This window comes from Colias eurytheme, chromosome 17, assembly GCF_061535395.1.
Source record: "Colias eurytheme isolate Ceu_HAF_F1 chromosome 17, ilColEury1 Martin Lab GWU primary, whole genome shotgun sequence".
NCBI classification, from domain to species: Eukaryota; Metazoa; Arthropoda; class Insecta; order Lepidoptera; family Pieridae; genus Colias; species Colias eurytheme.
Genome location: NC_142996.1, coordinates 35591 through 61529, shown reverse-complemented (window position 1 = coordinate 61529; position 25939 = coordinate 35591). Strand labels below are relative to the sequence as shown.

At 35.6% G+C, this 25939-nt stretch overlaps 1 protein-coding gene across 1 annotated transcript in view; it reads right to left on the bottom strand.

The window, feature by feature from the left end:
• The window catches only part of LOC149900941 (uncharacterized), a 29992-nt gene extending 8180 nt beyond the window's left edge, over positions 1–21812 (bottom strand). The window contains exons 1-2 of the mRNA XM_090111976.1: positions 21682–21812; positions 19862–19907 (exon numbers count right to left, since the gene is read on the bottom strand). Of these exons, the coding sequence (XP_089968102.1) occupies positions 19862–19907; positions 21682–21738 (103 nt within the window). The 5' untranslated portion in view covers positions 21739–21812. The remainder of the gene's footprint in view (positions 1–19861; positions 19908–21681) is intronic.
• Positions 21813–25939: the final 4127 nt, after the last annotated feature.

The window sequence follows — 25939 nt, the reverse complement described above, 5'->3', positions numbered from 1 at the left end:
AAAGTGTAAATAAATAATTAGATTGTGTTCAGTGCTCATTAGCGAGCGCAGTGCACGGCGCAGTAAGGACTCCGCCCGGGTTCTGCGGCGGCGCGCATCGGGGCTCTCGTACGAGACTTACACGGAACTTCACACAAACTACCGGTTCTTTGCGCTTTTCATTATTCTTTCTTCGCTGTTTGCAAATAATGGTATTTCGGATTTCCTTTCACTCGCGATTCTTATCTCGCTATAAAAGTATAGAGATGCAAACGTTCAGGCTTTATAACGCGACCTGTTATTTAAAGAGAAAGCGGTAAATTAGGCATGACGACAGTATCAATAAATGATCGAATTAATGTTTTTAAGAGAAAATGTATAATAAATAAATTAAAAATAGTGACATAGAAATATTTGAAACATTAAGATTAATGAGATTATCAATAAGATAAAACATTGAAATTCTGCAGTCGGCCATTTTGACTGAAACACGCGTGACGTCACGACTCACGCCTATGTAAACAACTTCACGTCAGGTGTGTTTTGTTGTTATGAATATGTTGAGAATACGCATTTTTATTTATTTTCTATTGTTTCACGTATATGCTTTATCGACTCAGAACAGAAATATAATTGCAAATTTGCGAATACATGGTTTGGGTTTCTCCACGCGAGCTTTATACAATCATTTCTTATTATTTTCTCGGTTGGAACAAGTACTAACACTTTTTTGGGAATTATTTTTATGTGGATTCACACTGCAATACTGCACACCACTTATAAACTTTGAAATTCGTTTCTATAACACATATTAATTAAATAATTTGTTCATTTACTTCGATAAGCTTACAGATAATGACGTATCTACTATAGAGTGACGTCACGCCGACGCCATGACACCTGCGAGCTGTTTTGGCCCAGTTAATAAATATTTTTTGAAAAATGCCTTTTATCTTCGTTAAATTTAAGTATAATACCGAAATAAAGGGTTTTTCTTGTATAGTAAACATATGACACAAATTATGGAAGAGTATTTCAAAATCTTTAGTCATGCCTATTATTAACATCATAATATTATACTCAAACTCAAACTCAAACTCAAACTCAAACATTTATTTATTCAATTAGACTTCTTAAAGAAGCACTTTTGAAACGTCATTACATATTTTAAAATTTACCACCGATTCGGAAAGCAGTATCTACGGAGAAGAACCGGCAAGAAACTCCATAGTTGCTCTTTTAAATCATGTCAGTTTTACAATTTTACAAAATACATATGTAACAACATATAAGTATTGTAATAACATGCCAAAGAACTGTCCTGTGGTTTTTACGCGACAACCCTCCATGGGTTTTTATCGTCCATATATTCCTGAATACTGTAGTACGCTCTCTGAACTAGTACATTTTTTATATAAGTTTTAAATTTAGAACTACTAAACTCTTTAATATTATGAGGAATTCTATTGTAAAAGCGTATACCTTGACCCATAAATGAATTTTTAACTTTAGCTAATCGGAAAAATGGCATTTCAATTCTATTTCTGTTCCTTGTGCCATAACAGTGTCTATCTCCCACTCTTGTGTGTAAGTCGGCGTTTTTGTGTACATGCAAAATATTATTAAATATATACTGTGATGGTACAGTAAGGATACCAGTATTCTTAAAGAGATCTTTTAGTGAGTCCCGAGCACGTAAATTATATATAGAACGAATGGCTCTTTTCTGTAAGATAAATATAGTTTCTATATCTGCTGCCCTGCCCCATAGTAGAATTCCATAGGACATAATACTATGAAAGTAGCTGAAATAAACCAATCTAGCTGTATCTTCATCGGTGAGATGCCTTACCTTTCGGACTGCATATGCTGCTGAACTGAGCTTACCTGCAGCGGTGTTGACATGGGCTCCCCACTGTAGTTTCTCGTCCAATGTTAACCCAAGAAATACAGTCGATTCTGTAGGGTGTAATACCTCCCCGTTCAAGGTAATATTTCTGCTTAACTTTTTAACGTTTGGTAGTAAAAATTCAACACAAGTTGTTTTTTTGGCATTTAATAATAAATTATTAGCAGTAAACCAGTCGGATATGTGTAAAAGAGCACTGTTTACTTCGTCAACATTTGGGTCATGCCTATCCACATTAAATATTAATGAGGTATCATCTGCAAACAGAACTATTTCACACCTATCCTGTAAATAATAAGGTAGATCATTGATATATACCAAGAACAAGAAGGGTCCTAAAATAGATCCCTGTGGAACACCAATGTTAATTGACGCACCGCTAGAACGTTCTCCATTAACAACTACAGTTTGTATCCTATCATGCAGGTATGAGGCTATGAGGTTCTGAGCTTGTCCTTTAATCCCATAGTGATTAAGTTTACGCAATAAGGTACAATGTTCAACACAGTCAAATGCCTTGGAGAGGTCACAAAATATCCCCAAAGCATTTTTTGAGTTTTCCCATGCCTTATATATATGTGTTAGTAGTGCAACTCCAGCATCTGTGGTTGAGCGCCCCTTTGTGAAACCAAACTGTTTGGTGTGCAGCAAATTATTAGATGCAAAGTGACTAGTCAATTGGTTTAATATTAACTTTTCGAATACCTTACTTAATGTTGGTAAAATCGAGATAGGTCTATAGTTGTTACAGTCTTCTTGATCGCCTTTCTTAAATAGAGGTATAACTTTACTAAGCTTTAATAAATTAGGAAATGTACCATAGTCACAACACTTATTAAATATAAAAGCTAAATTGTTCGCAATATTTTCTATTATATTATTAACTAAATTTACGGACATTCCCCAAAGATCACAAGTATTTTTTAAATTTAGTGTCTTAAAGGCTGTAACAATATCATTAGCAGTTACGTGTCGCAATTCAAATAATGTGCTGCACCCCGCAACATGGTCCCTCAAAAAGGTCTCTGCAAGTGCTGAAGACGAATTTAAATTATTAGTAATGCTAGCAGGGACACTACTAAAGAAATCTTCAAATGCAAGCGCAACATCAGCATTTTTGTCAATAACCATGCCATTATTAACAAGTTTTATGGTATTACTTGATTTGCTTTTACCCATTTCACCATTAATAATAGACCAAACTGTTTTAACTTTATTATCGGAGTCGCGTATTTTATCTCTGATATACAAACGCTTCGCAGTAAAACAAACAATTTTAAAAGTTTTTGAGTAATTTCTAACATAACTAAGAAAAGATGGGTCTTTATTATATTGCTTCATACCATATAACTCATAAAGAACGATCCTACACCTATGTATGCTAGGTGTCGCCCATTTACTAAATGGTAAATCCTTGGTAATATTTAAAGATTTAACTTTAAATATTTTTTCAAATTCATTATGCACTAAATTAAAAAGATTTTTAAACATTTCACAAGGATTATTATGACAGGATTGATCATTCAGTACGGGCAGGCTTTTATTAATATTATCTCTAAATTTATTAATGCCTTTTTAGGGTTCCGTAGCCAAAATGGCAAAAACGGAACCCTTATAGTTTCGTCATGTCCGTCTGTCCGTCTGTCCGTCTGTCACAGCCGATTTACTCGGAAACTATAAGTACTACAGTGATGAAATTTGATGGGAATATGTGTTGTATGAACCGCTACAAAAATATGACACTAAATAGTAAAAAAAAGAATTGGGGGTGGGGCCCCCCATACATGTAACTGAGGGATGAAATTTTTTTTTTCGATGTACATACCCGTGTGGGGTATCAATGGAAAGGTCTTTTAAAATGATATAAAGTTTTCTAAAAAACATTTTTCTTAAAGTGAACGGTTTTTGAGATATCAGCTCTCAAAGTCGTAAAAAGTATGTCCCCCCCCCCCTCTATTTTTATAACTACGGGGTATAAAATTCTAAAAAAAATAGAGGTGATGCATGCTAATTAACTCTTTCAACGATTTTTGGTTTGATCAAAGTATCTCTTATAGTTTTTGAGATAGGTTGATTTAACTGTAATTTATTATATTTGCTGCTACGGAACCCTTTGTGCGCGAGCCCGACTCGCACTTGGCCGGTTTTATTTAGTTATAGGCCTAACATTAATTCTTTTAAATTCAGGTAAACAATCCCATTCAAAAACTACTTTCTGGCCACAGTGATCCGAAGTGAGTGTATTGAGAATATTTTTCTCTAAACAGTTGCAGTCGCAGTATATATTATCAATACAGGTTGCAGAAGTAGGTGTAATTCGTGTGGGTTCATTAAAAAGTTTATACAGATTAAATGACTGAAACAAATTAACAATTCGTGTTGCCGTTTGTGTTTGTAAAAGTATATCAATATTAAAATCACCACATACTATAACTTTTTTTTTACTCCTACTTAAACGCTTTAATATTTCTTCCATGACTGTCTCAAACATATTATAGTCACTGGAAGGGGGTCTATAAACGCAAACAATAATATAACGCTCCAGCTCCACACAGGACAGTTCAATGGTCCGTTCTACAGAAAGGCTAACAATGTCAGTTCGTTCCTTGCATTTTAAACTATTGTGTACAAAAATAAGAGAACCTCCATGAATAGCGTTTGTTCTAAAGTATATACTTTTTAATTTATAATTATCAATATTTATTAACAACTGACATTGTTTAAGCCAATGTTCTGTTACACAAAATATTTTAATTCTATTATGATTTAAAAATAATTCTATTTCTAATAATTTGCTAGCCAAGCCTTGAATATTTTGATGCACAATAGAAAAAGACTGCTTAGCTGTTGTCTTATAAACTAGTTTAAATCTAGCTTAGGGCTAGATTGTCTGTCAACACTTAAACTAGGTTGATGTATATAATTATTACTACTACATAAAATTATAGTAGATCCAGGGTCTGATACTAAACATGTACCAGACTGGTTAATAATTTTATATGCTATTAACATAGCAAGTTCTCTCTTATATCTAAATGGCAGATACACTGTATTCTTTGTCAAACAAAAAGATTTAATACAAGAATTTATGTCAAAATATATAAATGCATCACTATGATGATTTGTTAAATTATATAATTTCAAGTTAATATTATAGATAAATTTATATTGATTTTGTGTCAAACCAGGCAAATATGGTAATGTACACAACATAAATTTGCATTTTGTCTCACTACTAATTTTTAACATTTTTTGAAATCCTATATCTATGTCATGTTTTTTTAATTTAAAACTATCTCCATATAATATAATAACAATACTATTTTCATTAAAAGTAAAACTATCTAATGAATTCATGATATATGTAAATGAACTATTAGGAGTACAAAAATTAGTTACTTTATGCCCCAAATTGTTAAGCAAAGCGCCAAATCCCTGACCAATATTGTCTGACAACACAATAATTTCCTGCGTGGAAAGATGTTTCGTTTTAGTAGATGGAATTGTTGCCGTTGATTGAATACTATGTATATCAGTGCAGTCAATTAGCTTATGGGGCGACTGTTGCTTATTGTCACTTATTGAACACTTACATACATAGTTATTGGTTAGAGATTCGAAACGATCCATATTTTCATTGCTTAACTTAATTAGGTAATCTGCCTCTTTTATGTGTTCATTAATTTGTAACTGGGCAGCAGAATATTTTTGGTTGAGGTCAAGTAATGTATCATTTAATGAGTCTATTTTCTCCTTCAGTTCAGTAGTTTCCACTTCATATATCATTTTATAATGTTCTAAGTCCCTATGATATCTATCTAATCTATACACAGTGTATAGCCACAGTATTACCATATTTAATATTATATTGTAATACTGTGGTATAGCTATTAAAGAATTGTAAACTACATTACTGGTGTATAATGTATGTACATATTTATAAATTTCAGCTTCCTATAGAACAGAAAGTAAACAATTAAATTTACTTATACCCAGGACAATTCTAATACATATATTAGGTATATATATACGACGACGCGGTTGGCGCAGTGGTAAAGTAACTGCCTACTGAGCCGACGGTCCCGGGTTCGATCCCCGGTCAGGGCAAATATTTGTGTGATGAACTCAATTATTTGTTCTTGGGTCTGGGTGTTATTATCTATATATGTATTTATTAAATATTATATTTATCGTCGTCGCCTAGTAGTTAGTACCCACAACATAAGCCTTAATTGAGCTTACTGTGGGACTAGGTTGATTTGTGTAATAATGTCCTATAATATTTATTTATTTATTTATTTATTATTATTTATATATATATAACAAGATGTTAATTTATTTTGCAATCGCAACTGAAGTTTATCGTCAGTACGTATTTATATCAAATTTATAAACGAAATAAGTAGTATAAAATCCCACCGCAGGATTATAGTGCGTTCATATTAGGCAACCGTGGTAACCGTGATTTTTTAGAATCTTTATATGATTTGCCATGATGTCGACTACATTTTATATAAATAACAAGTGAACGCAAGCTTTTTCGAGAAATCAATTAGAAAAAAAAAAAATTATTAAAGCTTGCGGCCAAATTTTTACTGGCAACCCAGTCGATATATTGTAATATTCTCCTAATTATAAATATACATAAAAGTTTGGTTTTAGCAAAAAAAAACTGTGAACGCACTACTTAATCCTGCTGTGAGATCTTAGACTAAAACGACCGTACAGCGCAGGAGTCACTAATCCAAAGATTAAGCTGTAACTCAGCCGACCGACCGCGACGGTGGTGACGCCGTCATAATTATCCCAGCCGGAGCGGCGGCGTTTAGTCCTCCTGCTAGCTACTAGTTATTATTATTTGCCTGCACTATATTGTCACACAACATCTATTTTATAAACTTAATATTACTCCCGCCTTTGTGACGCATTTTACAGCGAAGCTTGGGTTAAAAATATTTTAATCACAACGCGTTTATTAACATTCTGTAGGCGAAACTAAGTTTTACACTATAAAAACTACATTAAAATGTACGTGTAATACAAGCAAACCATAAAGGTCCCTTTGTACGCTTAAATCTTTGAAACTACGCAACGGATTTTGATGCAGTTTTCTTTAATAGATAGAGTGATTCAAGAGGAAGGTTTATATGTATAATAACATCCATTAAAATGGAGAAGTACTGTTATTTTTGAGGTTTCTAATGTGATATCGTAAAAAATTACATTTTTTCCGTTTACATTGCAAACGCAGGCTGAACCTGTGGGCTGAACCCTACGAGTTTTATCAAAATAATGTACTAAGTATTATACACATTGAAAAGGTCTACAGAAAAGTCCGCGGTGGTATATGTCTATCTCTTATGGATAACCCACAATAACTTTTTTTGTCATTTACTTTTTACGACAAATAATGGCTAATTTTCGATGCGATTTTAACCAATACAGCATTAATCCTTAACCAATTAAATACCTTGAATACATTGTTCATTTAATATAGATCTATACGGCCCTTTACACCGTATGATTTAAGTGAATATTTTCGAAGATATTACAGATTTAAAAATTGCGGGACGTAGCGTTTGCGGTGTTACCGGCCGGCCGGCCGCCCGGCTATCTATTTTATACCCGTACGAAGTCGGAGCAGGGCGCTATGTTTTTAAGTATATACAACGTTCACAGTTTTTTGTAGTGTATTTAGTATCAGCATTGTACCCGTGCGAAGCCGGGGCGGGTCGCTAGTAATTGATAATTTCGAACGTCGATATAATAATATTACTGTTTCTAAGGAAAACAACGAACTCTGCAAAAAGATCAAACGTAAACGACCCCCCAAACAGTCAATGAGTTAATGCGTTATCACTATTTTTTTAATCATAAATAAAATAGTTACAGTTTTCCCCCGGGACGCACGGAGTGTCCCCCGAGCACGCGCGCGCTGCGTGCGACCTGCACCTATCCGCGCCGGTAATTGCCCGACGCCCGTGCCTCATTGATAGCGACCCTTTGACGTCCCCTAATGGCTATATTTGTTAAGCGGATTATATTTACATGTAATACACAGAAACTGTCAAACGATGATTCACACTAACAGGATCATATTATTATGTGAAGGAAATTGACCACCATCAAGTGTATGTTAGGACGCGTGTGTGGAGACGTGCAGATTTTCCAAGCGCCGCGTCGCGCGACGAGCGAGTCTCGACCTAATCTGTCTCCTTCCTGTTTCCTTCATTTACATACACTAGGACTAGTGTATCCAACGTTGCTTACATTTTACCTTATTTTGCTAGTCTCAATACGTCTGCACAGTGCACATACGGGACCGCCCGACTTGCAAAATATAAACAATCCGTCCTACGTTTCAAATAGACCTCTGGGCGCAAGTTAGTTTGCTAATTTTGTTTCATTGTATATAACGAAAAATTAATAGTAATATATTGTTTTTCAGTATGGATATCAAATAAAGGAAACAAACAAGCCAGAATAATAAGCATACTGCAAAATATATTCCACCTGAAAACAGAAGCAAACATTATCTCATCGCGCAGAGCACGCTGCGATAAAGCTAAATTGTTTTCAATAAATAGCGAAGTAAGCGGTGTCTCGTGCAAAATAACGCTTTATTACATTACGAAGGTTGCGGGTTGCGACCCTCCCCGCCGCGGCGCGTCCCTCGTTGTCACTCTTCGGCAACGTTTCGGTCGCGTTCTCGAGACAAATTGTGTTATTAAACGTTGTGCAAACATCGTCAGCTCCGATACCGATATGTGCCATGTCCAGTCTCCCGGTGAAGCCTGAGGCAATATTTATCGTCGTAATAATGTTTTTCCCACTTTTCCAAAAAATTTTAGCCATAAGCAGGTCTTATAACTGATGTTCTGATTATTCTTCTTCTTCTTTTAAGCCTTAATTCACCCATAGTCGGGTATAGGCCTCCTCATGTTTTTTCCACTCTTTGCGGTCTTTGGCCAGACGCATCCAAGATTTACCCGCTGTTCTAGAAATATCGTCGGACCACCGTGCTTTCGGTTTGCCTGGCTTACGTCGACCACTCCATGGTCTCCATTCCGCTACTTTTAACGCCCATCGTCCGTCACTTCTTCGGCACATGTGGCCTGCCCATCTCCACTTGAGTTGGCATACTTTGAGAACAATATCAGTAACCTTTGTACGTTTTCTGATAGTTCTATTTGGTATGTGGTCTAGAAGGGAGATACCGAGCATAGCACGTTCCATTGAACGTTGAGCTACTTGCAGTTTGTGAGTAACTTTTTTAGTTAATGTCCACGTTTCTGCACCGTATGTCATCGAAGGTGTGACGCATTGATCAAACATTCGCCGCCTGAGAAATAGTGGGATCTTCTGGTTTTTAAGGATATCGGCAAGTTTACTGAAAGCCGCCCAACCTAGCTGTATTCTCCTGTCTATTTCATCTGTCTGCCCATCCCCTTCCAGTTGTATGGTTTGGCCTAGGTATATGTATGCTGTTACTCTTTGTATTGCGTGTTCCCTAACGGCTAAGCTGTTCAAGTTAGGGTATTCTCTGCACATGAACTTGGTTTTGTGTGTGTTCATTTTTAATCCAACAGCGAGCGAAGCGTTGTACAATTGCTCGATCATCACTTGTAAGGGATCGGGTGTGTGTGCGAATAGGATGATATCATCAGCAAAGCGTAGGTGGGATAAAAATTCTCCGTTGATATTCAGACCTGTTGATGACCAATCCAACGTTCTAAATACGTCCTCTAAGGCCGCTGTAAACAATTTTGGCGATATTGTATCTCCTTGTCGAACGCCCCGTTGAATAGGAATAGGTTGGGTCAGTTGATGAAGTTTGACCTGGAGAGTAGCACCGCGGTAAATTTCTTTCAAAATTTCCACATATCTCGTGTCAATTTGACAGCGTTGTAGAGCATGGAATACTGCCCAGTGTTCTAGGGTGTCGAAAGCCTTTTCATAATCAATAAAAGCTACACATAATGACTGACAGTATTCTGCGCATTTTTCTATGACCTGGCGCACGGTAAATATGTGATCAATTGTTGAGAAATTGCGTCTAAATCCCGCTTGCTCCACTGGTTGTTCAGCGTCGAGTTTACTAGCAAGTCTATTTGTCAGTAGTCTGGTAAAAACTTTATAGATGTGAAGAAGGATCGATATAGGCCTATAGTTGGCAAGATTGGCCTTGTCACCTTTCTTGTACAATAATGTGACTATAGCATTTTTCCATTTTTCAGGAGCTCGCCCTTGTATAAGCACATTATTGTAAAGTTGTTGGAGTTCTTTGAGAAATACCGGGCCTGCTTTTATGAGCAATTCAACTGGAATATTGTCTTCACCGGGCACTTTTTCAACAATCTCCATAATCTTTTCTAGATCGTTGGTCTCTTTCCCATTTTCTGCCTTCAGTCTACAAATATGCTGGCTACCACTTGACAACTTTTTCCTGAATACTTTGGGCCCTCGGTTCTTAGTAATAGTATCCATTATAGTGTCGTGGATATGATTCCTGCAGTCCCGCCGTATAGCATTTTTAACTTTTTTGTTAAATTCTGAAATACCGCTTGAGGGATTAGTGAGTAGAGTGCGTCTTCGATCGATCAGGTTTTGGGTGGTCACTGATAATATATGTGATTTCTTGTCGACTTTTGGTTTGCTAAACTCAATTGCAGCCGTTTTAAGTGCATTTGATAGATGATCATTAATGTTTTCAATGTCTTCCTCTATACTTTTCTCTCTAAGCAGATCTTGCACACGCTGTTGAAATTGGTCGGTATTGGCGGATATAGCATTTAAATTATATTTTACATGTCTTCTTTGTATGAGTTTCGAGCGTTCAACCTTTGTATTCAACCGGATTTTAGCTCTAACTATCCTGTGGTCACTACCCATGTTGATGCAGTTTAAAGTACTGACGTCAGTTATTACGTATTTCTTGTTTGTTAGAATGTAATCTATTTGATTTTTAGTTATACCATCTGGACTAGCCCAGGTCCACTTCCGGTTATTCTTTTTTTGAAAAAATGTATTCATTGCATATAATTTATGTTTAATTAGAAAGTTTACTAGTAATTGACCTCTACCATTTCTGGTACCCAATCCATGCCTTCCTATATATTCGTCATTTATTGTAGATCCTTCTCCAATCTTTGAATTGAAATCACCCATAACAATAGTATAGTAGCAAGGCGAAGTGTTAAGAGCGTCCTCTAGGTGACCATAGAATTCATCAACAACCAAGTCGGGGCAGGAGCTCGTTGGTGCGTACACCTGCACAACTTTTAGTTTGAGACGCCTATTGACGTTAAAAATAGCGTAAATTACCCTAGATGAAACAGGGGTCACGCTCTTTAGAAGATGTGCAAAGGATTTATTAATTAAAATTCCAACACCACCCTGTGAGTTCTCATTTCCTTTGTGGTAAAGAAGGTGGCCAGACGGTAGTCTTGTGAGACCTTCACCCTGCCGGCGTGTTTCGCAAAGACCCATAACTGTCCAATTGATTTTGTTCAGGACGCTGTTTTCAAGTTCCACAAGATGTTCATTTTTAAGAAGACTTCTCACATTAAACGTAGCAAAATTTAGAGTGTTTTTATGGCAGCCGGATCCCGTCCAGAGATTTTTAGCACCCCCTGTCCTGTCGGATCCCCGACCGCTGCCGTAGTCAGGCCTAACAGGACCGCTGGGAACTGGGGGCCGTGGTTTGTTGACTTTATTCATATTTATCATGAGGGGTTTTAGCCGTGAAAAAAGCCGTTCTGATTATTGCTTTTTAGAAATTGGGTAAAGCGCATAGACCGAGAACTTAGAACAAGTAAAAAAATTGGACTCGTATATTAGGATCTCCGTTTGAATTACCGTATAGCATTTAGCACTGCCCTAAAATTGGCTCATAATGTAATTTACTAAAACGGCAAAACGTGAATACTAGTCGGAATATTATTTCATCAAACGTCAACAGATGGCACCTGTAATTGCAATACTGGTAATACGCAGAAATGATTACTACGTTATTAGGTGCTCGAGTCGAATCGAGTTGATCACCTAGGTCCTAGATAACAGAGAAATAGTTAGAATTCCAATGTTATTTTGTTATACACGTAGTATGAAATACATACTGTGCCTCAAAGTTTAAACTTTATACTTTATAGAATGTTGTGTCTCGCGACGGAAAATTCGATTTTCAGTATGTGTTAAATTATTGTTTTTGGGAACATGTTATAAGCCTAATTCACTCGTTTAAAAAATCTCTAAATCAGTACATAATTATTAAATTTCCGATGGTTTTTCTGCCTCGATATTGCAAAAAGTCCAGGTTGCCACAATAATTCCTAGATTGCTCCTAAAAGATTTACAACTGATTTTTTTTTTCAATTTGATAAACATCAAGCTGTTCAAACTGCAAATGACAACATCACGCCACGTCGCCTTGTCGTTTCGGATGACCTGTACTACCTGAGCCCCCTGTTCCTCCCCTCACCCCTCTCCCCCCGAAGCAAGTGCCTATTATTCTGCAGATAAGCTGATACGGCACACGGCCGCTCCAACTTCGCTACTTATTTACTTCAGCGACGCTACTTGAATGCCTACTTGCTACAGGTTGCACAATCGCCTTACATCGATGGTCGATGTACTTCCAAACTTAACAAATTAACTATCGTATTATTGTATAGAATACAGAATCTACAGAAAAAGATAATGTAAAAAGAATTATACGTTTTTTTTTGCATTTCAGATACATATATATACATACTGTTATTCAATATCTTTAAAGCTCGCCCTAAAATGTAATAACTAATAATAAACGACTAAATATAACGGCTAATAAACGACTTGGACATACGTAATTATAAGGGATCCGTTTTTGCCATTTGGCTCCGGCATGCTAAAAAATCCGCCTCGTGAAGGAGAGATTTTGGTTGTTTTATTTAGTTACTAGCGGTCCGCCCCGGCTTCGCCCGTGGTACATGTTTACGTTTTCTCTACATAAGAACCATCCTCGTACTTCAAGGAATATAATAAAAAAAGAATTATCGAAATCGGTTCAGCCGTTCTCGAGTTATGCGCTTACCAACACATTTTGCGATTCATTTATATATATATACTAGCGGTCCGCCCCGGCTTCGCCCGTGGTACATAATATTTACGTTTTCTCTACATAAAAACCATCCTCGTACTTCAAGGAATATAATAAAAAAAGAATGATCGAAATCGGTTCAGCCGTTCTCGAGTTATGCGCTTACCAACACATTTTGCGATTCATTTTTATATATAAGATTAGATCCGCAGCCCGACGGGATTCACAAAATCTCGATTAAACGCCACATAGAGCAGGCTCCAAGGAGATGTTCGTTTGCAAAAATAGCGGACCTAAATCTGACTTCTGATATATATTGTATAGATCCCAGACATCCTATAGACAGATGTTACCAACCCGTTTTGTGGTCCCCCTCCCCCCACCCCGGTAATTAAATATGGCATACAAAGAAAAAAATAAAAATTTCCAAAACATGCCGTGTGGGATATCAAATGAAAGAGCTTATTGAGTAGATCACGAATATATAGCATACTATAACATTTCTTACACTTTCTCTAAGATTTTTTTGAAAATTTACGAAAATGCTCCATTTTTGAGTTAACTTTAAACCACTATAGATTGAAAACTCATGAATATATTTTTTAAATTATTATTTTAAATAATTAACAATAGTCTATTGTTTACGATTCAATAGTTCGTAATATAATATAAGTGAGCTATATGTATGTGGTGGATTTGATGACCGCACAAAATGTTTTAAATTGCAAGGCGCAACTTTCATTGAAGTTACCGATTTGAAATCTAATCACACAGAGGCTGATTAATATATTATTATTGTTATAATTATTCTAAGCCCTGGCCCCTGACACCGATATTTTTGTATTAGGCCTTTATTTCTGGCATAAACTTGAAAATCAAACAATCAAACATCAATCTTTGACCCAACCGGTAAACTGTTAACTTTGCAAGTTTGTTGTTCTGTGATAAATAATAGTATAAATAATCTAATTCGAGTTAGCCAGTGCAAAACTTTGTTTATTTCGAAAGTTCAAATAACATTAAAAATTAAAACTAACTCTGTTTCTGTGCAATTGAAGAAATAAAGTGTTTCTTTCGTTTAACAATTTCAAAGTAATTAGTGCAACAAAATATCATCTGACGGTACGAAGAAAAAGTGTGATTCATTGTGTATGCGAACGCCACCGTTATTGCTAGTGCGGACGGGTGATTTTCGCACGCACAGCCCCATCGTCGTCGTCTACTCACCGCTCGTCAAAGATAAAGGAACTTTCCGATACGTCGAGTGGTATAACATATGCGTGTGCCTCACAGAGACTAATGATTTAAAAATTTGATCTTTTATTATTTATTGAATTTCATCAAGTTATTTGTAATCAGAATACAATAGTCTTGTTTATCTTATAGACATATAAGATAAAATAAATGGCGTCTAAAAATAATAATTTTTCCTGTGCTGGATGTTTGACCCCAATCTCCGGGAAACACTTCATACAATGTAGCCTATGTGAAAAGATATATGACATTCTGTGCGCAAACATATCTGAAAGGCGTTTCTTAAATTCTATGACTAAAGAGCACAAGAAGAATTGGACCTGTCAAGCATGTAGAAATAAGCGTCCCAAGGGAGACAATTCCAACACTCCTGTACGTTCGTTAAAATCGGATACTGGTGCTGAGGTGTCGTGTAGCGACGAGGATAGCATTTCTCCTAACTTTGTCACAGCCCGTCGTCCGACTCACACAAAAGTTCTGGAAGTTAAGGTACCTCCCACAGGACCTCAATTGATTGTAAGTCCAACTGATCAAGTAAGCGGTTCTTTGAAGGATCAACTTCTCGATTCCCTTAGGCTTGAAATACCATCTTTGCTATCCCAAGTATTAAAGAAGGAATTGGTCACCTTTAAGGAAGAGCTCTTGGAACTTCGTAAATCTGTTTCTTTTTTGAGCGATATGAATGATGAGATGCGTGAAAATATAAAGTCTTTGTCGAAGGATAACAAGCAATTAAAATCTGAAAATGATGCTTTAAAATCATCTGTCCATGAATTGTCTGACCGACTTAACAAAATAGAACAAAGCCTTAGGGACAAAAATTTGGAAATAAAAGGTGTTCCTGAGCACCCATCTGAAAATGTCCTTAACTTAATACAGCAGTGCGCTTCTATTGTTGGACACAAAATTGCCGATGGTGATGTCGTGAAGTGTAACCGTGTGGCTAAACAGAACAAAAACACGAATGTTCCTCGTACAATTATTGTGCAATTTAACAGCGAGAGACGACGAGATGAATTTTACTCCGCTGTCTATAGATATAATAAAGCAAATCCTGATAATAAACTCAATACTGCCTTATTAGGTATGGCCGGTGAAAAGAAGCCCGTTTATATATCTGAGCACTTATCTCCTCAAAATCAGGCTCTACACATTGCAGCAAGAATGAGAGCTAAGGAGTTATCGTACAAATTCGTTTGGGTTCGTAGTGGCCGCATATTTGTGAGAAAAGACCCCGGATCGCAATATATATTCATTAAGGACAGTAAAAGTTTAGATTTAATGCATTAGTTAAATTAATATTTTTATCTTTTTTAGATTAACTTGTTTCTTAATTTTTTCTGGTTTTTGAAAATGGCTTTCTCAATTTATTATCAGAATATACGTGGTATGAAGAGTAAAACCATAGAAATTTCTAATTCCATTTTGATTAATAGTTATGACATCATATGTATTTGTGAAACTTGGTTAAATAATACTGTTCTCTCGAGTGAAATTTTTGATAATAGATATCAAGTGATACGTAGAGATAGAAGCGAAGCATTCTGTAGTGCATATAACAAAAGTCATGGTGGTGGCGTGCTGGTAGCCTTGTCTAAAGTTTTTGATGTCGTTGAAAGGAATGATTTGCAGTCCGAACTCTTAGAAGACCTATGGCTACATATTAAATTAAAAAATCGTGCTGTATTAAACCTATGTATTGTGTACCTACCTGATTACTTGTCAACGAGTGTGGTATCTGAATATATGGAAAAATGTTCCCATTTTTTAGGTACTTCATCTGATTGTAGTACTCTTATATTAGGTGATTTTAACTTTCCCAATTTAATATGGTCAGATAATGGCGGCCTCAATAGTTACTCATGTCCAAAAACAAAATTACTCTACGAATTTTTACAGTGCACGCCATTATCCCAAATTAACAACATAGCCAACACAAACGGTAGGTTCTTAGATCTTGTAATCACAAATACGCCAGATTTATACAAAATTACTAACGGCGCTCCTTTAAGCCGCCTTGACAATCATCATCCTCCTTTGGAAATCACATTCAATTACATGCTCGTATCTCTGAATCAAAATAATTCTTTTGACAAGCTGTGTTTTTACAAAACCGATTTCAATAGTTGTAACGACCATATCCAAAAAATAAACTGGCAACAACTTGCTTTGAACTTACCGATAGATGAATTTGTCCAACTATTTTATAATAATATTCATACTATTATCGAAAAATATACACCACGAATAAAACGCCACCGGAATCACTATCCCATATGGTTCTCGAAGGACTTAAAAAGAATACTTAAATCTAAAGAGAAATTTCATCACCGTTACAAAAAGTACTCCAATCCTCGTGATTATGATACTTTTTCAATTCTAAGATCTAGATCGAAAAAATTAATAGATTCTTGTTTCAGGTCGTATATTGGTAATATCGAATCCAGTCTCACTAAAGATTTGAAGTCTTTCTGGCGATATACAAAAAACAAGAAAATTACAAACGACATTCCTCGCAGTATGTACTACAAAAATCAAGTTGCTGACACAGGACATGATATAGCCAATTTGTTCGCTACATACTTTTCTTCGGTTTATAAGCAAAATTGCAAAGTTGCCTACATTCCCAAATTTGCTTCATCAAACTACACACTAAACAACATACACATATCTGAGAGCGTAGTATTATCTTATCTAAAGAAAATCGACTTAACCAAGAGCACTGGGCCCGATGGCATACCACCAGTCTTTATACGTTTATGTTCCTCATCTCTCGTTAAACCGTTAACTCTGTTATTTAACAAGTCTTTAATCGAAGGAACATTTCCGTCTTTATGGAAGCTAGCCAAAGTGACACCAATTTTCAAATCCGGTGATAAGAGAAATGTCGAAAATTATCGACCAATTAGTATTTTGAACTGCTTTGCTAAAGTATTTGAAAGCATTATATACGAACATATGTATAGTCATATCAAACATAGATTAAACGACAAACAACATGGGTTTGTAGCTGGTCGCTCAACAAATTCAAACTTACTCATTTATACTAATTATCTGACAGAATCATTTGATAGTAAATTACAGGTGGATTCGGTTTATACAGACTTTTCCAAAGCATTTGATACTGTAAATCACACTATCCTTCTTTCAAAACTCAATCATCTTGGCATACATGGTAGTCTGTATAGGTGGATGAGTTCATATTTAGCTAATAGATCACAATTGGTTGCATTGTATGGCTATGACTCTGTTCCATTCTTATCCCCTTCCGGTGTACCGCAGGGTTCCAATTTGGGGCCACTGCTATTCTTGATATATATTAACGATCTTCTTGAATTAATCTCATGTAATACTCTTGCGTACGCGGATGACGTCAAAATTTTCCACAGAATACAAGATTATAGTGACTGTCAGACCTTACAAAGGGATTTAGATGTCGTCAGTGAATGGTGCAATACCAATCGTATGACCCTCAATGTTAAAAAATGCCAAGTAATGTGTTTTACTAAAAGTAAAAGGCCGATCATTTTTAATTATAACATTAGTCATGTAACACTGGAACGAGTCAAGGTCGTTAGAGACTTAGGTGTGATGTTCGATTCTTCACTATCATTTAGACCGCACTACGATTACATTGTCAGTAAGGCCAATAAAAGTTTGAGCTTTGTTTTACGTACTGCCTCACCATTCAAAAATCCGAAGTCGTGGATAATATTATATTTAACCCTAGTAAGAAGTATATTGGAATATTGTTCATCGGTGTGGCTTCCAATATACAATAATCACAAAGACCGCATTGAAGCTGTGCAGAGGCGTTTCTTACGTACATTATGTGGTAAATTAGGTTTACGGCGTAAAATACCTGAATATGATCAGCGTTTGCGTAAATTCCACCTAATGAATTTAGAAAGCCGTAGGACCCTGACTGATTTGTGCAATCTGCATAAAATAGCCAATGGGTTATTAGGGAACGAGCTTTTGACTAGCCTTAACTTTAGAGCTCCTACCCGCCCTTCACGCACCCCACGTCTATTCAGCATACCACCTACCAAAAACAATGTTTCGCATAACAATCCTGTACACAGAATGTGCCGCCTGTATAATAATTTAGATCCGGATTGTGACTTATTCTTGGGTAGTTTGGATGTTTTTAGAAGTAATGTTCACAAATTGCTGTAACAACGTATTGTATTTTTTTTTTTTTTTTTTTTTGTATTTTAAATAGTAGCTTTTTTTTTCTCTCTGTTAAATTTTTTTTTTTCTCGGTTTATGTTTGTTCCTGGCTATAGCTTGGTATAGATATGGATTAGGAACAAAAACATGGTCATAATGTAAACGGTTTTTGTTTTTTGGTTCAAAGCTGTGTACGGTATTTATTGGGTTGTAGAATTTATATGTATTATTAGATAAGAGCTAGATATAAGGAATTGTTCTGCAATCTGTTACTGTACCAAAATAAAATAAAATAAATAAAATAAAATAAAATATACTCGCCATCTTTGAATGCTCCCCCCACTCCCCCATGCAACTATTTCACTGTACGAACTATTGAATCGTAAACAATGGACTATTGTTAATTATTTAAAATAATAATATTTTAAAAAATATATTCATGAGTTTTCAATCTATAGTGGTTTATAGTTAACTCAAAAATGGAGCATTTTCGTAAATTTTCTAAAAAATCTTAGAGAAAGTGTAAAAAATGTTATAGTATGCTATATATTCGTGCTCTACTCAATAAGCTCTTTCATTTGATACCCCACACGGCATGTTTTGGAAAATTTTATGTTTTTCTTTGTATGCCATATTTAATTACCGGAGTGGGGGGAGGGGGACCACAAAACTGGTTGGCAACATCTGTCTATAGGATGTCTGGGATCTATACAATATATATCAGAAGTCAGATTTAGGTCCGCTATTTTTGCAAACGAAACTCCACTGAGAGTCCGGTCTAACACTGCGCACAACTACAAAGGCTGTCGGTGCCCGCTCGCCCGCTGCCCGCTGCCCGCGATACGTCTTGCGTTATCCTCAAACGAGATCACAATTAGTTCGGTCTCCATTTTCAACAAGTTTTACGAAATAATAGGATTACAATTTATAAGTAAAAAAACTAAAACCCAACTACGACAAAAAAACGGCGCTGAAAAAGTATAAAACATGATTTTCAGAATACTGAACTGAACAAAGTTGCTAATGTAGTTGCAAGTAAATGGACACAGTAGACTCTACCAAGATGACTTCGTTGTAAATTGACAATAATGTCATACAATACTATATCACCAGCGGACAATTAAGACGCTTCTAGTGATATGTCATTTGTCGAATTCTGTTATGTAGTTTAGAAGTTACGAGGGAACAGATGAACATATGTATACATAGCCTGTCAAAATCATAACCCTCCTTTTGCTTTGCCGTAGTCGGGTAAAAAGTTAACAGCCCGGTTCAGCATCTACGAGCAGCTACGATTTGCCGTAGCAGTCTGTAGACTGAACTGTGTCGCTCGGCACAAGCAAACATATGAAACTTTAGTAATTATTAATTATTATCATTATGAAGTTAAACAAAAAACAGTTGTTTTTATAATTAAAAAATTTAAAAAAGGTCTCCAAATCAACAAAAGATAGTCATTCAATGCTCACCAGCGACGGGCGACAGCTTCCTCATCACGCACCACCTCGACTTCCACTGGAACAATACACAGAGTTAAAATCACTTCTGTCTTATGCCAACACTACTTGTATAGTATTCTCTAATCTATACTTACTAATACTATAAAGCTGAAGAGTTTGTGTGAACGCGCTAATCTCAGGAACTACTGGTCCGATTTGAAAAATTATTGCGGTGTTAGATAGATCATTCATCGAGGAAGGCTATAGGCTACCATATATCATTACACTAAGACCGACAGGAGCGGATTCACGCGGGTGAAACCGCGGAGCGCAGCTAGTTTACTATAAGCAGAGCGTAAAGTTCTTATCTGCAGGTTTGTTCAAGATCAGTAGGTATGTACAGTAGGGAAAAGTATTGGGGTGTCATCAAAATGTGTGAATGTTAATCAGTTAAATATAATAAAATAAAATTTTCGATCGGAATTATGGGAATGTATGGCTAGATAGTAAATTGGTTTTTGTATAAAATTAACCAACTAGTTAGTTAGCCAGGTACATCAGTTTACTTCGATAGAAGCAAGGTTTGGACTTTGGCCATTCTTTAGTATTATAATAATTGAATCACGAGCTCGAGAGTCCAAACTGAAAGCTTTTATCCCGATTAGAAAACTATTGATTTACTATGATTTCGTTGTCTGAAGGAAGACTATTCCTTTAAACTAATAACAAGATTTTTATTATTGATTTCCAAATATACATTAAAAACAAATAAAAAAATTGTACTTATCATTTTTTAACCCAAACCCAGTTTATTGCTGTTTGCACAGTTGTTTAAGGGAAAGGATGAGCAGGCTTTGATAATTCATTGAATTGTTAACACAACTAACGTATTACACTTTGTGATACGTTAGTTGTGTGAAACTTAACAAATTAAGTCATCTAAATTTATGGCTAGATATATATATCATATTTTTTTTACTAAATCATGAATCATAATTTTTTTACTAGTAAAAACCGCATGAAATCCAAATTGTCTAGTTTTTTTCATTTATGATATAACCATTATTAGTATGTTTTTGTAAGCTGTAACTCAAATTAGACTATAATAATACTATAGTGCCGATCCCTTCGAAAATGATTAACAAAAAAAACAAAAACACAGTAGGACCATCAGAAAAGGAGGGCAATATGAAAAAAATAAAGGAACTATAAATTACCGTCGATACGAGTTATAGGTAGGTAATATAATTAATATTAAACTAATAATGAAACTAATATTTTATTTTTAACGGACTTAGGAGTTTATTAAAGTCGGTACCTGGACCCTGGTCTTACTACCTAGTTTAGTAGTTCTAAATTTAAAACTTAAGTAATATCTAAAAAATGTTCTAGTTCAGAGAGCCTATTACAGTATTAAGGAATATATTATATACCTATATTCCATATGGACGATAAAAACCCATGGAGGGTTGTCGCGTAAAAACCACAGGACAGTTCTTTGGCATATTACGATAATATAATATTATGATGTTACATAATATTATGTATTTTGTAAAAAAAAACTGACATGATTAAAAAGAGCAACTATGGAGTTTCTTGCAGGTTCTTCTCCGTAGATACTGTTTTCCGAAGCGGTGGTAAATGTTAAAAATATGTAATGACGTTTCAAAAGTGCTTCTAGAAGAAGTCTAATTGAATAAATAAATGTTTGAATTTGAGTTTGAGTGTCTAGTTGTTCGGCACCCATGTCGTATGTAAATAACACTCAGGCCGTTCTTAGTGGAAAGGTAACGAGTACAAACTACAATATCTTTAATTGAAAGTGCAAACGGTGTGTAATGTGCAGGTACCTTCTTGCCGTCGCGGAACTTGACGGTGCCTTCGATGATGGTGTTGTCGTCCGCCATGCTGGTTACCGCCGCGCGCGCCGCCGCGCACCATCACCGCGCATGTCCCCGCGCCGCCCGCACCCCGCACCGCCCCGCCTCACTCACCCGGCGCCGCCGCGGTCGCTCCCGGCGCCAGCGACATCGTCTGTAACAAAAGATAACAATAATTATAAGTTATAACATATATTATATAACAACAATAATTATGAGGGTAGTTGAAATAATAATTTAGTATCAAATTACAAATGTAAGTCATGTTCGTGGCGTTGTCTATGACTTAGTACTCGTATTTAGAAATAATGACGCTTGAAAAGTTTCAATTTAATTCAATACAAAATACAAAACGATAGGATATTTTTTTACAACAAAACTGTATTAAGCACTATGTAATAATGTATGTATTATGACTGATGTACTTACGTGTCTTAAAGAATAAATAATTTTTTACTTTTACTTTGAAAACTAAACCGCTATCAGAATTAATAGACAAATTTTAAGTGAGACCAAAGGTCGGAAGGCTTTCCAATAAAAAAAGTTCTGAGGTAACAAACCCAAAAATAAAATACTCCTTTTTTAAGTTTTAAATTTTAACATGAAACTAATCTATACTAATATTATAAAGAGAAAAGGTTAGATGATTTGAAGGATTCTGAGCATTCGGAATTCAGAAAAGAAATCCGGCTGTGTGAAGCCGGCTGTGCCAAGCAGCCGAATACTGCGCAATTAGTACGTGGCATTTTTAAAATGATCGCCGAAATCAACTTATCTACAAGCGCGTGTTCAAATTAAACTGAAATAATATAGGTATTTGATATTTCATCAAAATGTTAAAACATAAATACATAAAAGATAGATATTATAATTATTTATTTGTATTTTTATCGATACGTGACGTCACCACTTTGTCAAGCACTAAGCCTGTCAAACTATTTTCTTTTTCATCCTAAAACAAAAGGAGGTTCTATGCTCGTATAATAATAATTTTAATTTATTTCTGCATATTTTGTGTTTTTTAATTTAACTTAATTTATCGTTTTATAAATAATTTAGTAGGTATAAATACATACAAGTATTGTAAATTCTGGTTTAAAATAATTATTGAATATAAGTATAATACAAATATCAAGCATTATAAATAATTTAGGTACATTAAATAACCTTCGGCGTCCATAACAAAACAAGATTTCGAAATATAGCACTGATAAAAACCTTAATGATCTAAGATAAAAACGTATTTACTTTTACGAGGATTACTTATTATTGACTTAATTCGGATTGTTTCTTCTTGTAAATTCATACTTAGGCTACACCATTTTTGTATTTTAACGAGTTTTAATCTCAAAATTACCACAAAATCGACTGTGAAAAAAAAGCAAACAGAAATATAGAGGCCGAATTGATAACCTCCTCCTTTAAGTCGGTTAAATATCAAAAAGGTAACAGCCCTATAGCTATATCAGTGCTAAAGTCATAATTTCATCGCAGGGGCTTAGTTTCCTAACTGTATGTACCTGTGGTATGTACGTATATATCTGTCAACTGTGCTTAAGACGTCATCCTACATCTGCAAGAAGGTTCATAGGGCACATATTTGAGAGAATTATTTCAAAAATAGAAACGCAACCACACTTTATCTAAACAAGTTCCGTTTTCCGACAGGAGTAATAAAATATAGAAATATTCTTCCGATTATTTTATCACGCAAGACCATGATGAGATCTTCGAAGACAGGTAATTGTAGGGCGATATTCCCAGCGGTGGGCTTCGTGGGCTTTAGTGTTGGAGGGATTTGTTGTAAAATCACACTAATAAAAAAATGTACACTAATTAATTTATTACTAAAATCACTGCTATTAGTAATTGTTAATGCTATTGTTAATTGTTATATTATATGTTAATTATTATTTTAAATAATTGTTATATTTATGTTATATGTTTAATGTTAAAATGTTACGCGTCGCGACCACAGATCACAGGTAATATTTTGTTTTGTGGACTGACTTAATTTAGCTTATTCAATTTAACTAAAGGCAAAATCTACGCGATCTATCGTAGCTTGCGCTATCCTTTTGCTGTGAACAGCATAGGTCAACAGGAGAGCGCCCAGCAACATGTCCTCTCTCTGGAAAGGCTCGCTGCCCTGATTTGAATCGGGTCGCGCGCTGTGTTTTATAGTACTTTAAAAAAAAAATTGTAGAAAAATAATAGAGATACCTTAATTGATTTTTTAAAATTTATCTTATAAGTAAGACATTCTTTTATTGCAATATGTATAAATTACAATTAAGTCAAATATCTATTGCATAAATCAATATATCTATTGAGCCAAACTGCGCACGGACCGCGTGCACGGTCTTAAACGCCGCCCGCGATATCTAGTATTACTGACTAGGGTGTTCGGTGGTTATTGCACCGAACAGTAATAAATAAAAGATTTATTTTGCTAGTTTATAATTTAGATACAAAAAAAACATTAGGTATCTTTTTGACTCCTAATTATTGAAATAAATAAATATCTAAACCGATATAAATGTATGAACATTCGATACGCAATATAAAGTGCGAGATAATGCTGCATGCGGCCGCGGCGCCCGCAGCGCATGACATGCCATGCCTGCCGCTATCTGCGCGTTATCGGCTATCGCACACTCAAGTGTTACAAAACTCTTCACGATTACCCTCAAATTATCGACACCAATATTTGAATGCCATCTCATAAATTATAGGCTCATTCTGTCATATTTATACTAATATTATGAAGCAGTTTGTTTGGTGTGTTCAATTGCTTAAACGCACTAATCTCAGGAACAGCTGGTCCAATTTGAAAAAGATTGTGTAGGACAGTCCATTTAACAAGAAAGGCATATTATATGCCATCAAAGATCAAACATACCTCGGGGGACATCTCGCTTAGATCAATGAAAGAGTTGCCGATACGAACCCTGCAGCCTGCTACTGGCGTACTGATGGACGTTTGGGAACAGTAAATTCTTGGCATTGGAAACATGCACACTTTACATACGTAACATAGCTAAATATTTATTGAAGGGTTTCTTTGGTTCAACGGTCTAATTTCAGGAACTACGGGTCCGACTTGAAAAATTCTTACAGCTCATTGGACGAGGAAGGCTATATAATATTATCATATTGTAATATACTTTATCACGCTAGAACTAATAAGAACAAATCAATCCGGGTAAAGCCGCGGGGTACAGCTAGTACGAAAATAAAATTGTTGATCGTTCGTGTATCTCCGGGCACACCCTCGGCACGGCCGCGCGCCGCCGCGCCGCACGCGACGACCACTCTGCGCCGCTCACGTGACGGCGCTTATCTCTCACGAGCCATTGCTTCACTAATCTCGCGATACTGTCATATTTCATAACGATAATATTATAATTAAAGAAACTAGATGATGAACACGTCGGTGCTTACCGATTTCGTTTAATCCGTTCATATTGCACTAATTATTGTTTCGATATTGTGTGATGTGTCAATATTATTTACTTCCATTGAGATAAATTGATATTTTTATAGTTAAACTATGAGTAATAAGTATTCAAATTTTTATTTTAAATGGCATATACGTAAATCACTACATAGTATAAAACAAAGTCGCTTTCGCTGTCCCTATTTCCCGATGTCCCACTTGTCCCTTTGTACGCTTAAATCTTTGAAACTACGCAACGGATTTTGATGCGGTTTTTGAAGGGAAAACTTCTTTAGCGGTGTTGGGTATAAAATCTTAAACTCGCGTCAGGACACGTGGCCTGATCGAAAAGCGTAAGACGGATGTTTTTTTTTTAGCCCTTATACTCCATGCGTAAGGCGGATACCATTCCAAAATATCAAACATGCTGAACGTTAATAATCAAGTTTTCACTTCTGCCGGCACTCCCCCAGTGCAACCCGTCTTTTTTTTAATAGATAGAGTGATTCAAGAGGAAGGTTTATATGTATAATAACATCTTATAAATAGTAGAGAAGTACTGTTATTTTTGAGGTTTCTAATGTGATGTCGTAAGTATGTAATTACATTTTTTCTGCTTACATTGCAAACGCAGCGTGAACCCTACGAGTTTTATCAAAATAATGTACTAAGTATTGTAACACATTGAAAAGGTCTACAGAAAAGTCCGCGATGGTATATCGCACGCTGAGAACGAAAGTGACCTAATTCAAAATTTTGCAAAAATGAGTTATACTTACTCATAAAATG